The 16,593-nt window shown below is 37.4% G+C and overlaps 1 protein-coding gene across 2 annotated transcripts in view; it reads left to right on the top strand.

Annotated features, from left to right (window-relative positions):
* The first annotated feature begins 352 nt into the window (after positions 1–352).
* The window catches only part of Rift (Riboflavin transporter), a 256,069-nt gene continuing 239,828 nt past the window's right edge, over positions 353–16,593 (top strand). Inside the window, exon 1 of one of the 2 annotated variants that reach the window (XM_067145880.2) lies at positions 353–470. In XM_067145880.2, coding sequence (XP_067001981.1) covers positions 454–470 — 17 coding nt within the window. In that variant the 5' untranslated portion in view covers positions 353–453. The other variant, XM_067145881.2, reaches the window with a different exon arrangement.

Here is a 16,593-nt window from a genome sequence, read left to right as displayed (position 1 = left end):
AAAATGGACCTGGCAGCAAAGAGTTTACAGTGTAGTAAAATGAGGATGGGTATTAACATCACTACGAGATTATCACCTGCACACAGCCATCGCCGGTCCCTGAACTAACGCCGTTATCGGCGATGACAAAAGGTGTAACACTCTTGAACCATATTCCCACAGACCATTACATGAGCGGGCCAGCAACAACTCAGATTTTATTTAAAAATAAAGCCCTCATATCCTAGCGTACCAGTGACTTAATCTCGAATAAATTAACTGATAACATAGCTCCACTTATCTTCAATAGAGATATTTCTGGATAACAAGTTACCGTAACTGATAACACTTTTTGCTCTTCCATGTTGACCTTGTCTCCTCTAACACGCACATCAATGTATCGCTGTGTTGGATTTAGCTTCTTCTGTAGATAAGAATTACAGACGTGATCTGAGGAACAATGGAACAGACATTATGATGGTCGAGGCGAGGTAAGTGGCAGAGCTCGTGCATTTGGACAGTAGATTGCACCCTTATCTTGCTACAGTTTCACGCTTTATTATAATGTTGTAATAGGATTAGCTTTTAAGAGCCTCTTATTACCGGTATCTACAAGTGGTGCGCTCTTCTCGTTGAAGTGGTTCTTCAATAGCGGTGTTCAAAACTTCACAGCTAAAGTGGCCAATGCGAAATTCTGCTGATTCCAGACAGGATAAGGAATTGCTCAAATCATAAGGTGAGCATCCCATGATAGTTCTTTACCGTATCGTCACTTACAAATAATGTAGATTTTATACGCAACAAAAAAGCTTGTTTATACAAGAGAGAAAAAAACTGTCCCTATGGTTGAAAATGGAAAACAAAGTTGTACCAAAACAAATTGTGTATTAAGTTTAATAATTATCATTAGGAAAGATTAATTTTGTTCTTACGAGCTATCTGTAGATATGTGTAATAAGATACGAGATGACGGTTGATCAATTTTCAGTAATTCTGTTGGATACTTTGTTACATAGTCTCTGCAGAACGATCCAGAGGCTTTGTATAGCCACAATGACGTAATCTTCTATCTATATAAATAAAATCGTAACGACCGTGTGTCTGTACATTGATTATTTTGGTGAAATTTCTGTACAGTTATCCGTTTCAGGTGTAATAATGACCATCTGCATCATTTTTAGCTTTGGTGTCTGTTTGTCTGTTTGTCTGTTTGTCTCTCTATAACTTGAAAACTACTGAGTATATTTCCTCCAAACTTCATATTTAGAATCCACCTGTCCTTGGGTAGGTTTTAGGGCAAATATCGTTTCTAAATCCCTGAACTGAGTGGGAATTTTTACGAAACCGAAACCGTGATTTTGCACTCCCTCAAAATATACACAACCGAACTTATTGGAAATCTACCTGCCTTAATGAAAATTAATGTCTAAACCTTTTTTTCTCATGTGCATCATTTCGATAATAGGATTTAATAAGGGAGATATCATTAACGGACCGTTTTTCGGTACAAATCCCAGCGGACTTAGCGGGTGCGAGTAAAGCGTATTTCTTACAACTTGAAAACTACTGAAGATATTTGAACCAAACTTTATATATAGCATCTATCTGTCCAAAGGTAGGTTTCCTTGGTGTCTGTCTGTCTGTTTGTTTGTTTGTTTGTTTGTCTGTTTGTCTCTCTATAACTTGAAAACTACTGGATATATTTCCACCAAACTTCATATTTAGAATCCACCTGTCCTTGGGTAGGTTTTAGGGCAAATATTGTTTCTAAATCCCTGAACTAATTGGGGGTTTATACGAAACCGAAACCGTGATTTTGCACTCCCTCAAAATATACACAACCAAACTTAATGGAAATCTGCCTGCCTTAATGGAAATTAATTTCTAAACCTTTTTTTTCTCATGTGCATCATTTCGATACCAGGATTAATAACGGAGATATCATTAACGGACCGTTTTCGGTACAAGTCCCACCGGACTTAACGCAAGAGCGGGTGCGCGTAAAGCGTATTTCTTACAACTTGAAAACTACTGAGATATTTGAACCAAACTTCATATTTAGCATCCACCCCTCCAAGGGTAGGTTTTAAGGTTTATACCATTTCAAATTCCCGAAATGGACTGGGATTTTATAGGGGACCGAAATGGTGATTTTGACTCTCCCACAATATATAAAGTACAAGACCAACCTGACTGGAAATCGATCAAACTGTTTGGGAATCCAATTCTAATTTATTTTTCTCATATGCATTTTTCAACGGGAGGATTAGTAAGGGAGATAACATGAAAGGTCGGTTTTCAGGCTAAGTCTAGCGGACATAGCGCAAAAGATGTTATACGTGGAGCAGATTCCTTATCTATCTAGATAAATCATATCGTAACGACCGTGTGTCTGTGCATTGACTATTTTGGCGAAATTTTCGTACAGCTTTCCGTTTAAGGGGTAATAATGACCACCTGCATATTTTTTAGCTATAGTTTCCTGGAAGTCCTAAATTTTACCCCCCCCCCCCCCGCCCAAAATCAAGATTGCCTCACAATCTGCCACACGAGCTGAAAAATTGAAATTAAGCAAATTTATACGTTTTAGCCGGTAACCTACGGAAAACTTCGACGATCTGTAAATATTGCACTTTTTATGCCGAATAATATCGAAATATAGGCAATTTAATGACGGTGCAGACCTTCGTTTCGAGGTATTTCGCGACTAAACGGTAAGTCCTATCAAAAACGGATGGCACGACCTCCGTTCAATTTCGAGTGATCTACAACTTTGGTCCTGTGATATTTTGTCGTCTCTCTCTCTCTCTCCCTTATAGAGTAGATTTGGCTGTTTATTTCGATGGTTCGTAAATTTTGTGCTTTTTACACGTGTATTACTTAGTTTGACACACTTATAGGAAAGGTAGAGTCATCGAATTTGGCACGCACATTGACACGACCAATGGCTATATGCGAACCCAATTTCATGATTCTAGCTTCCACATAAGTATGTGAAAAATAATGTAAAATCATGAAAATGTACCCAAAATTCACCCCATTCAAATATCGTAACTCTATCGAACATGTAGAGCGATAAAAGGGACGTCTGAGGGTGCAAACCGTTTGTTGGTATGATGTACCGTTTAGGAGCAGTAAATCTCGAAATGAAGGTTTGCACTCTCAAACGTGCCCATGCTTATCTGTCATCTATATAAATATAATCGCAACGACCGTCTGTCTATACATTGGCTATTTTGGCGGAATTTCTGTACTGTTATCCGTTTCAGTTGTAATAATGATCATCCGCATATTTCTTAACTTTGGTGTCTGTTTGTCGGTTTGATTGCATGAGTTTTTATAACTTGAAAACTATTGAATATATTTCTACCAAACTTGATATTTAGAATCCACCTGTCCTTGTGTAGGTTTTAGGGCCAATATTATTTCTGAATACCTAAATTTACTGGGGTTTATCTGAAACCGAAACCATGATTTTGCACTTCCTCAAAATACGCACATCCGAAATTAATCGAAATCTACAATCCTTAATGGAAATCCATTTCTAAAACTTTTGTTCTCATGTGAATTTTTCGACAGGAGGATTAATAAGTGAGATATTATGAATGGTTGGTTTTGCAGGTTAAGTCCAGCGGACGTAGCCAAAATGTTTTGTACGTGGAGCAGATTCCTTATCTATGTATATAAATAAAATCGTAGCGACTTTGTGTGCCTGTACATTGACTATTTTGGTGAAATTTTCGTACAGATACCCGTTTGAGGGGTAATGATGATCGTTTGCATATTCTTTGGTTTAATTTCCAGAAAGTCATAATTTTTACCCCCTCACCCAAATTCCAGATTGCAGCATAATCTGCCAGACAAGCAAGAAAATTGAAATTTGGCAAAATTATACGTTTCAGCCTGTAACGAATGAAAAACTTCACAGATCTTTACTTTTTCATTTTTTATCCCCGAAGAATATCGAAATATGTAAGCAATTTTAATGATGGTGCAGACCTTCGTTTCGAGGTATTTCGTGGGATAAACGGTAAGTCCTATCACATGACGGATGGCACAATCTTCGTTGAATTAGGAGTGATCTTCAACCTTGGTCTTATGACTTTTTGTCGTATCTGTATCGCTTATACGTTAGATCCGTCTCTATTTCTCGATTTTAGTAAATTTGGATTCTTTACCTATATAATTCATACTTTCAATCACTTACAGGAAAGATAGTATGATCAAACTCTACACGAACATTGGCCCACCCAGTACCCATATGTGAGCCAAATGCTGTCACATAATTATCCGAAAAGTAATGCAATGTAAGATAATCTTACACAAATTTCAACCTATTCAACGTTTCTGACTCAATCTGACCCATGAATAGATGAGATGCTATAAAACATCATAGGACCAGCCATTTAGATCGCTAAATACTGCGCCGTCCGGTACAATCGTTTGTCAATATGACGTACCGTTTAGCAGCAGTTAATCTGTAAATGAAGGTCTGCAATATTGTAAACATGCATATACTTTCGTATGTCCATATATATATATATTCATTGATGTCGATTTGTAGCGATCGAGAAAGGGTGTGTCTGCTATTGTAATCAGTACTCCCTACACCGACTTTGACTGCTGGCAGTAGGAATGGGGTCCTTCTCCAACTCCTGTGTAACTGGCATTAGTAAGGAGGGCCTACCATTTTAATGAATAATTAGCTTCTCGATTTGTCTTGCAGAAGGCAAGGGATCATGCAGTTTTGTTCGAAAGTCCCGTACCGTATTGTGTTTGGCTCTAGGTCAGAGTGCCCGCCATTATAAACAAATGTTCCAATCTAAAATTTGACTAGCATTAGGCATAGTGCCTGCTATTTTCATGGAAACTCACTAATTCTGTGTGACTGGCAGTAAGCTGGCTGGCAGCAGTAAAAAGGGCCTGTCATTATAATGATAACTGCACAACTCAATTTTGACTGGTGGTAGGGAAGTTGCCCGCTATTATAATAAAAACTCCTCAACTGTAATCTGTCTGAAAGTAGGAAATGGGTCTGCCATTGTAACTAAAACTCCCCAAATCGATTGTGACCGCGCAGTAGGCAATGGGGCCTGCAATTATAATGTAAACTTGCCAACTCGATTGTGAATGGCAGTAGGCAAGTGAGCCTGCCGTTATCATCACAACTCCGCAACCCTCACTTTACATTGGAAACAACGTATGGGGACCTCCCCATGCTATTTCTCGGATAGGGCTAAGGGACATGCAATTTTAAAACAATCTAATTTACTGCACGCACAGTCTTTACGTCGATATCCGTATACAATGTAGAATACCGTAGCGAAGCACGGGTACATTTGCTAGTATAATAATATTTGGGAAATGTTGCTGATGTTAGGTCTCCAGTTCTTAAGAAAATATATGAACTCTTAACAGGATTGTACTGATAGTCCTTATGCAACTGAAAACCTTATTGAATATTTTCTTTAAAAATACAGTCCGGCTGAATGACTAAATGGTTAGCGTGCTGACGTTTGGTTACAGGGGTCCCGGGTTCGATTCCCGGCAGGGTCTGGAATTTTAACCACAATTGGTTAATTTGGCTGACATGGGGGCTGGGTGTATGTTTCGTCTTCATCATCATTTCATCCTCATCACGACGCGCAGGTCGCCTACGGGAGTCAAATCAAAAGACTTGCATCTGGCGAGCCTGACTTAACCTCGGACACTCCCGGCACTAAATGCCATAGGCCATTAAAAAAATACATTTGAGGAGTTCAAAAGGTGTTATTCCCACTTTAAATAACGAAATATTATTTCGTTCACATGCATTGCAGTAGTTGAATACTATCGAATCCAAACCAGAAATATGTAATTCCTTAAAAGTAGTACCATATCCGATCATGGGTAGGTTCCATGTGACGCGCAGCTGTGAGCTTGCATCCGGGAGATAGTGGGTACGAGTCCCACTGTCGACAGCCCTGAAGATGATTTTCCGAGGTTTCCCATTTTCACACCAGGCAAATGCTGGGGCTGTACGGCCACGGCCGATTCCTTCCCACTCCTAGGCCTATCCTATCCCATCGTCGCCATAAGACCTATCTGTGTCGGTGTGACGTAAAGTAAGTTGTAAAAAAATTAACTTAGACGTTTCCTTACGTTTTTCTGCGCCATTTTTAGGGTGGACATAGCGCTTTTTGAATAAACATTCTTCATTTATGGAATGGGTACAAGGGCTGGAAAAGAGATAAAGTACTTAAGCAAAATTTTCTATCATACATGTTCTGGAAAGGTGTGCTAATTGAGCGTCTACTGGGCATGTTTCCATTATTTATTTATTTATTTATTTATTTATTTATTTATTTATTTATTTATTTATTTATTTGTCTGGCCTAACATCTTAGGTTTGTCAGATGCCACAGAATAGCTTACACATTTCGATATACAAAATAAAGAAATATTTTTAGAAACTGATCGTTACAAAAATAAGGAAACTTGACGAGCGAACTTATTAAATGCTGAAGTATTGCTGTCGAATACTTGATTATGTAGATGTCAATATGATCTTAAAGGACCATTGGCAACTTATACTGCATGTCTGCCACCACGTCACAAAGCACCGAGGGATATTCCTCCTTGCACCAAAGAAGAAATCAGCGACATCTACCTGCTTTAGATTATAATGTATTATGATGCAAGAAACGGTTACTGTTGTTGATATATATCCTTCTTTTGAACATCAACTTCAGCTGGCTGCGAGATCTAAGTTTCAAACAGTACAGTTAAATCGATAATTTATTCTACACTCTTTCGTCTATCCTGCACCAATGCTGCAATCGCTGCCTCCATCAGTGATGTAGTGTACTTATTCATACACGTAGAGATATTTGAGACGAATGGAATTAGCGATGATTGTTCTGACATCTCTGTGGCGCTTGATTCAAAGTAACTCTCCCTGAGAACATTTTCCCATAAAACTAAAATACTTTACTCGAAATAAACTTTCAACGTAAATTTTCGGAACACCATTTTTGTTCTGTTTTTAATAACTCTTCGATATGTGCCGAATACATTGAAAGTTTATTTAGAGTTCAAGGCGGTCGTGAAAATTTAATATTTATTCAGATATTTTAAATGGCTCCTAACTATTTACTATTCGAGAGGGAATACTAGATCATACAACAAATTGTACTCCTGACAATTTAAAAATAAGTAGAGCAATTTTTACGAAGAGAATTCGGTCAGTCGTTCCATTTAATTTTAACCTGTTTCCAGTAGATCATTTCTAAACACCTGACTGACTGACTGACTGACTGACTGACTGACTGACTGACTGACTGACTGACTGACTCATCATCGCCGAGCCAAAACTACTGAACATAAAGAAATGAAATTTTGGGGATACAATCATATTAACAAGCAGGTGCTCGCTTAGGGAGGATTTTTGGAAATTCCATCGCTAAGGGTGTGAAAGGGTGGTGAATTTTTAAAATAGGGATATCTATAGCTCAAAACTTAAAAGTTTACAGACGTAAACATTGGTATTTGGAATCTCCTTTAAAAAATAAAGAAACGCGTATTTTTTGTTTTCGGAAAATCCCATTAAGGGGGGGGTGAAAAAGGGGAAGACTTATATCTCAAAAATTGAATATGTTACAGACACGAAAATTGAAATTTGGAATCTCCTTTGAAAATAAAGAAACGTATTTTTATGTTTTTGGATAATCCGAAGAAGGGGTGAACAGCAGTGACAAACTGGGTGAATTTAAAAAAAGACTATATCTGCAAATTATCTCAGACACGTAACACATTACAGATTTGAAATTGGTATTTGGAATATCCTGTAATTGTAAAGAAAAATATTTTTTTTGGAAAATTCACTTAAGGGGAACTGAAAAAGGGGATGAAATTTTTAAAGTAGCGTATCTACAGTATACCTCAGAAACTTGACATGTTGCAGACGTGAAAATTGGTATTTGGAGTCTCCTTTAAAAATAAAGAAATTCGTATTCTTTGGTTTTCGGAAAAACACCTTAACGAGGAGGACGGGGGGCTGAAAGAATTGAAAATTAGTTGAATTATGTGTATGCCTAAAGATGTTACAAACCTGAAAACTGGTATTTGGAATCTCCTTTAAAAATAAAGAAACACGCATTTGGTGGGGGGATCAACTTGGTAGGGGGTGGGGGTGAGGGGAGAAAACGGCGATGAATTCCTTTTACAAGGATACATATATTTCAAAAACTGAAGATGTTACAGTCGTGATAATTGGTATTTGGAAGCTCTTTTAAAGAAACGGGTACTGCTTGTTTTTGGAAAATTCACTTGAGTGGGGAGTGTGCAAGGAAGTGATAAAAATTAATTATGGAGGAACTCATATCTCAAATGCTTAAGGTTTCATACGTGAAAATTTGTATTTGGAATCACATTAAAAATAAAGAAATGCGCATTTTTTTGGAGGGGGACCAACTTAACGGGCTGGGGTGATAAAGGAAAATAATTATTTTTATTAGGATACTTATATCTCAAAAATTGAAGATGTTAGAGGCATGAACATTTGTATTTGGAATCTTCCTTCAAAGTAAAGAAACACGAGTTCTTTTGTCTTCGGAAAACCCACTTAAGCGGTGAATGAATTGAAAAATTAGTTGAATTCTTTGTGTGAGGATACTTATATCTCAAAAACTGAAGATGTTAAAGACGTGATATTTGGAATCTCCTTTAAAAATAAGGAAACACGCACTTTTGGGGAGGGGGGAATCAACTTAACGAGTAGGAAGGGGGGAGGGGTGAAAAGGAGTTGAATTACTTTTATGTGTATACTTATATCTCAAAAACTGAAGATGTTACAGACGTGTAAATTGGTATTTTTAATATCCTTTGAAAATAAAGAAACACGTGTTTATGTTTTCGGAAAGTCCACTTAAGGCGGGAGAGGGGTGGAGAGAAGTAAAGAAGAAGAAGAAGAAGAAGAAGTTTAATTATTCTTATGAGTACACATTTATCTCAAAAACTGAAGATGTTGCAGTCGTACAGGTATGAAAACTGGTACTTGAAATCTCCTTTAAAATAATGTTTTCGGAAAATCCAGTTAAGGTGCTGAAAAGAATTGGAAAAGCGGATGAATTTTTAAAATGAGAACCGGTAAATCTACACTATATGTAAAAAACTTAACATGTTAGGGACAAGAAACCTGGTATTTAGAAGTCCTTTAAAAATACAGGAACCTGTACCTTTTTGTTATCGGAGAAGGCTCTTAACAGGGGATGAAAAGAAGTTACAAATAGTTGAATTATTTTTTTATGAGGATACTTATATCTTAAAACTGACGATGTTACAGACGTGAAAATTGGTACAGTACTTGGAATCTCCTTTAAAAATAAAGTGACATGTATTTTTGTTTTCCGAAAGTACACTTAGATGGGGATGAGGGTGGGGGAAGGACTGATCAAGGGGTTGAATTCCTTTCTGGAGATACTTATGTATATCTCAAAAACTGAAGATTTTACAGATGTGGGAATAGATATTCGGAAACTCCTTTAAAAATAAAGAAACATGTACTTATTTTTTCAACTTGGGAAAAGACTGTTTCTCATATGTACAGTTCTATGTTGCATGGTCGTCTTAGCCTCAAAAGGTAATTCCACAAGCATGTTTTACAAATAATTTCTGGGATAAATGAAACTCAATTTTTGGGTTTTTTATACCTTAGGAATTTTCAGATAATGTCTTAGTACAATGCCGAGGAACGATTGCTTTGATCAAATTACGAAATCCACGCGAGCGAAGCCGCGGGTAATTGCTAGTCTATATATATAAAATAACATGTACTGACTGACTGACTGACTGACTGACTGACTGACTGATTCATCATCGTCGAGCCAAAACTTCTGGACATAAAGAAATGAAATTTTCGGGATACATTTATATTAGGGTGTAGGTGCTCACTAAGGTAGGATTTTTGGACATTCCGTCGCTGAGGGGGCGAAAAGGGGGGGGTGAATTTTTAAAATGAGGATATCTATATCTCAAAAACTCGAAAGCTTACAGACGTAAAAATTGGTATTTGGAATCTCCTTTAAAAATAAACACGTATTTTTTTCAGAACATCCCATTAAGGGGGGTGAAAATGGGGGAAAAGGAGTTGATCACCTTCTATGAGGAGACTTTTATCTTAAAAATTTAATATGTTACAGACGTGAAAATTGGAATTTGGAATCTCCTTTGAAAATAAAGAAACGCGTATTTTTGTGTTTTTGGATAATCCGACGAATAGGGGGTGAACAGGAGTGACAAACGAGGTGAATTTTTAAAAAGACTATATCTGCAAATTATCTAAGCAGTGGCGGTTCGTGACATTTTACACTGGCAGGGCTGTGCCGTCATCTCCCCCCCCACCCCTTTCCAACGGCCCAGTTTTCACTGTCCAGCACCACGATAGTAGTAGATGAAATATAATAACAATAATAATAATAATAATAATAATAATAATAATAATAATAATAATAATAATAATAATAATAATAATAATCCGATGACACTGGCTAAACACTGTATGTATCTTCTTCCGATGCAGAACGATCACGTAGCGAAAATCAGATTTCTGTACATAAAAACCGTACTTACACATCGTGCCTTGAAGTTCCACCTTCTGGTGGCATTTCTTGGGATGCGCCTTTTTACCACTTCGTCCAAAACAGCAGTTCGTTTCGCAGATTTTGAAAAAAAAATATGAAAACCCTTCTAAATTACTAAAAAAGGATCCTGACCTGCTTATTCTGAGTAGCGCATCGCTCAACAATTAAATTTAATTGATGCGCGTAGCAGTGCACAAAATGAGCGTTTTTGTAAACGACCTTGACCCTTGCTTGAACGCCAGTCTGCCTTCCACTCATTACTGAATGGCCGTCGTACGTCTACGCAATGACTTTGTCCGGAGTTTGGTCCAGCTTAAGTTTTTTCAACTCCTGGAATACTCCAGAATACTTCTGCTGAGTGATTATCAGGCAACACAAAACTTATGAATTTTTCATTTATTTTGCTACCCAGCTCGTACCGTACAACAAAAACGAGTTAAGATAAGGTGGAACAATCGGTGGTTTCATCAACTTGAATTGCCACAAAATTTGTCTGAGAGATTTCTTCCGAAATCGTTTGATGGCACACGGCATAGATTGAATTCAGAAGCTCGTTCTGTATGGTATCAGATGACCCAACAAATACTCTGTTATTTGCTCTTTCGATATGTTCTTTCAGTGTGCTGTCTAGCTCTGACATTAAATTGACTAAACCTCGAAAAATGCCTGGTTTATCAGACAGACGTGGTCCCTGAGCGCTAGTTCAAACTTCCCACAGAACTTAATAGCATCAATTAATTTACTAAGAATGTATCGATTCTTCGAAACCTGTTCATTTGATTGTTTAATTTTAAATCTGTATGCGCTGTCTAATTCGCATCGAATATCTACTCTACCAAGCATAGCAAATTCAATACTAGCGTTTATATGTTTCTCGCTCATTTTATGCTTTTTCACTTTTTCACCTAGGTGTTTTATGTCTGATACCCCGAATGATGTCCATGGAGCGTCAACGACATTCATTGCTAAACAAGAGTAACAGAAGAACGCATTCTTTATCTGACATCCGCACAGCCAGTCAGCCTGCTTATAAAGTGACGGACTGAACTTCCTAGTAGGCCTATATGCATTTTTGTTCTTGTGCAATATTTAAATTCGGCCGAGAAGACCCTAATTTCTTCAATTCTATCCTATGTTCAAAACTTAAATTCCCATCACTACTTAAAATACTATTTTCAGAATTCATCTTCCTTGTCTTCCTAAATTAAGACTGTAACATTTAGTTTTCAAATGGGCAGGTAAGTACTAAACACACGAATGAAGATATTAAAACGACACTTAAAACTGAAGGAAGAATTTACAATGTTATTTAAACTATTATGGTACCGTAGTTTTATCTACTGGACACTTGCACAGCAACACTACACTACAATGGCATTTAAACACACACACATTAGCCGGCTAACAGCTACTGCAATCACGGCTACTCCTGTTTCACTGATCACAAACGACAATGACATTCACGAGAACAAATAAACAATGCACGCCAGAATTCCTTTCGGCTTCCTCAAATCTCAAAGAAATGTGACTAACATACAAATAGTGCCGTCACCTTATGATTAGATTTTAAATATTTATTTTAGCTTATTTTTAGAGCTGAATTGTTTAAATAGTCAGTCTAATGGAATCCATTGTTTTGTAAGCAGTTTTGGAATTAACCTCTAACAACAGTTAACGTAAGACGTGTGGGAAAAGGCCTAGGTACATTGTAAAGTGGTTGGCGACATTGCTACGGGCTCTGCCGGACAGCCCATATAACCTTCAAGTATTAAATGCTCTAAGCATACACCCCGCCTGCACTCTTCCTTCCCCTGACAAGCCCAAATCGTCTTCCAAGGCTCCTCCCGCACCTCTCACTCTTGTTAAACTCTAGGAGCTTACTGGGGGCTCTCCTGCCAGCACCCGACCGCCTAATGTCTAAAGAGAAAACATTGTGCTGGATCAAAGAGAAAACATCGTGCTTGCTGAACGGATGCCACGGTCAGACAGCCTTTGCCTTGTCTTTGAAAATAAAAAAAGTGAAACGTTTACAGCCAAAACAATAAAGATAACATTGAATAACTGAATAACACAGTACCATAAGTTAGACTTTGCTACATTGTCCATCTCTTTATATAATCAGCTACGGAGTGAAATTATGTTACGTGTTTTAGTAAAGGCGGCGGGGCGGCGCCCGAAAGCCCTTCATGCACGAACCGCCACTGTATCTAAGATACGTAACATATTACAGATTTGAAAACTGGTATTTGGAACTTGCTGCAAAAGTAAAGAAAGGTAATATTTTTTCGGAACATCCACTTAAGAGGAAGTGAAAAAAAGGGAGTGAATTTTTAAAATTAGCATATCTACAGTACAGTATACCTGAAAAATTTAAGATGTTGCAGACCTGAACATTGGTATTTGGAATCTCCTTTAAACATAAGGAAACACGTATTCTTTGGTTTTCCGAAAAAAAGCCTTGACGGAGGGGGGGGGGGGGGAAGAATTGAGAAATAAGTTGAATTATTTGTATGAGAATATATATATATATTGTATATACCAAAAAATCTAAAGATGTTAAAACGTGAAAACTGGTATTTGGAATCTCCTTTAAAAATAAAGAAACACGCTTTTTGGGGATGGGGCGGGGGGACCAACTTAACGGGCGGGGGTGGAGTGAAGAAGGAGTTGAATTCCTTTCATGAGAATACTTAAAAAACTAAAGATGTTACAGACGTGTAAATTAGTGTTTGGCTTCTCTTTTAAAAATAAAGAAACACGCATTTTTTGGGGTAAAACCAACTCTCAATACTGAAGATGTTACAGTCGTGGTAATTGGCATTTGGAAGTTCATTTATAAATAAAGAAACGGGTATTTTTGGTTTTCGGAAAACTGACTTAATGGGGGAGGGTGAGAGAAAGTGAAAAATTTAATTCTTTTATGGAAAAACTTCTATCTCAAAAACTTAAGGTTACACACGTGAAAATATTTATTTGGAATCTCCTTTAAAAATAAAGAAACACACACTTTTTGGAGGGGTGGGGGAAATCAACCTAACGGGCTGGGGTGAAAAAAGTTGAATTCTTTTTATGAGGATACTTATAACTCAAAAACTGAAGGTGTTAAGAGGCATGAGCATTTGTACTGTATTTGGAATCTTCTTTCACTTAAGGGAAGTGAATGAATTGAAAAATCAGTTAAATTATTTGTATGAGGATACTTATATCTCAAAAACTGAAGATGCTAAATACGTGAAAAATAATTAAACACGTACTTTTTGGTTTTCGGAAAATCCAGTTTAATGGGCTGAAAAGAATTGGAAAAGCGGGTAAATTTTTAAAATGAGTACCGGTATATTATATGTCAAAATTAACATGTTAGAGACAAGAGACTTGGTATTTTTAGAGTCCTTTAAAATGTACCTTTTTGTTTTCGGAGAAGCCACTTAACGGGGGTGAAAAGAAGCGAAAAATAGTTGAATTATTTTTATGAGGATACTTATATCTTAAAAGCTGAAGATGTTACAGACGTGAAAATTGGTATTTGGAACCTCCTTTAAAAATAAAGGAACACCATTCAATTTTCGGAAAATACACTTAGATGGGGTAGGAGTGGAGGAAGGACTGATCGACGGGTTGAATTATTTATATGGGGATACTTTTGTATATCTCAAAAACTGAAGATGTTACAGTTGTGGGATTAGGTATTTGGAATCTCCTTTAAACATAAAGAAACATGTATTTAATTTTTCGACTTAAGAGGAGACTGTTTCTCGCATGTACAGTTCTATGTCACACGGTCGTATTAGCCGCAAAAGGTAATGCCGCAAACATGGTTTACAAAGCATTTCTGGGGTAAATGAAACTCAATTTTTGGGTGAGATTTTATACTTTATGAATTTTCAGATACCGGTAATGTCTTAGTACAATGCTGAGGAACGATTACTTTCTTCAAATTACAAAATCCACGCGAGCGAATCCGCGGGTAATTGCTAATTAATGTATATAAAATGTTATTCACTCTATCTATGTTAGTTTCTTGCACATGTAAAAGACCTGCATCGTATTTATATCAGTGGGTGAAATGTGTATAACTACGTAGTTTGACTATATTTGCAAACCATGTGTGGAAACATGGAATCAACTTTTCAGTCTTATGAAGAATATCCACAGCCTGTTTGTAGGTAACTGACAGGGTCAGGAATAGAATGGATGAAGGATGAAATACCACTAAAGGAAGAAAATGCTGCCGAATTCGAGGTCTGTCGTGCTTTTCCGGACAAAGATCAATGGATGGCAAATGAAATGATAGCGAATACCCCTTATGAAGTGATAGGGGTCAAGAATGAACCATAGCTACTGCCAAGGAAAGGAAATAGTGTGCCCTGGCGAGACCTGTCGCATTCCCCTGTGTATAAAAGATTAATACATGACAAATGAAATTGTTTCAAACAGTGATGCTGATATAAAGATGAAGAAATCAGAAATAATATTTTGAAAACCCCGATAAGGGGTAAGTAGGCACTGGACACTGTCACATTCTGAAACAAGAAACTTCCCTAAGACCTCTGGCTAATGGGATCCTAGAATGATTAATGACCACGGCGCAAGTTTTACGACACCGGCCCTGTACAATTCGGTTAACCGCGACGAACGACATTTTGTGCGTATTTCCTCTAAGGATTTTTCTTAGTAATTAAAGAAATTAAAGGAAGGAATTAATGAAAAGACAGCGTGGTTTATACAAACTTTCTTTTTATGATTCCTAGTTTCAGGCGGCTAAAATAGAATACACATTTAATTTTTTGTCCAGAAAATGGAGGGCGGGCACCTACCCACCCCAGCCCCCCTTCGACATCCCTGATCGCCGCCACTGCTGCTGGCCAACCACAGTAACAGGCACAATGGAAACATTCTCTGCGAGATCCGCACCATCCTCCCTCCCCGTCATAAGGCTCACCGGGGCTCTCATTTGACAAAGTGTGGGTTCATGACCATGGGAAACATAGCTGAGACTTCTTCTACTTGTTCTTACGTGTTCTAGGATCCCTGCTCTCATCCTTTCTATGCGAATCTCCTTTGGTTGGTTCTTGATCTCTGCCGTTTCTTTTGATAATACATTAATTCTTCTGCCTACAGCAAAATATCTTAAAGCAACCAGAAACATTGCTTCTGGCGAAATAGCATTATTTCGTGCAGTTGGCGTTTTAACTGCATCCTTTATTTGATGCAAGACAATGTTTGCTGTTCGCTTATGAATTCTAAATATATGAGAAAAGAAAACAACCTCTATTTCATCCCATTTTTCAAAATGATCAAGTCTTGTTCCAACAGTTCTTAACCTTACTTGCACATCAAATTCATTATTTTCTATTTCATCGAAAATGTCAATAAATTCTTCCATTGTTCTAATGTCAATACTGTGTTATGATTTTAGTAGGCCTACGTTCAGTATTAACTAAATATTGTAACATTCGTAGTCAAAACTAACGTCAAAACTAACCCATTTACTAGTATTTACACAGATATATTTATATGACGTCACGAAGGTTTAACATAAACAGCAGTTTAAACCTGCAATGCACAAGATTTAATTTTGAATCAAGTTTAAACTTGATACAAAGTTTAAACTAATGTGGGGAAAATAGATGCCAGTTTAAACTCGGACTTAAATTCGTTTAAAATAAACCTAGTTTAAACTCATTTGGAGAAAATGGCCCTAAGGATCGGATCTCTTCCTTTCCCTCTGTTGATCAGAGTTAAGAGCTTATGGGTGTCTCATTATACTTCCTTTTAAGAAAACTTACAGTCGCACATTTTCTCCGCTACATGGAAAAGTATGGACTCATGGTTATGTTGTCCGGCTCCATGACTAAATAGTTAGCGTGCTGGCCTTTGATCACAGGGGTCCCGAGTTCGATTCCCGGCAGGGTCGTAAATGTTAATCATCATTGGTTAATATCTCTAGCACGGGGGCTGGGTGTATGTGTTGTCTTCACCATCATTTCATCCTCAT

The sequence above is a fragment of the Anabrus simplex genome, chromosome 4 (assembly GCF_040414725.1).
Source record: "Anabrus simplex isolate iqAnaSimp1 chromosome 4, ASM4041472v1, whole genome shotgun sequence".
NCBI lineage: Eukaryota > Metazoa > Arthropoda > Insecta > Orthoptera > Tettigoniidae > Anabrus > Anabrus simplex.
This window is presented reverse-complemented; position numbering and strand designations above follow the sequence as displayed.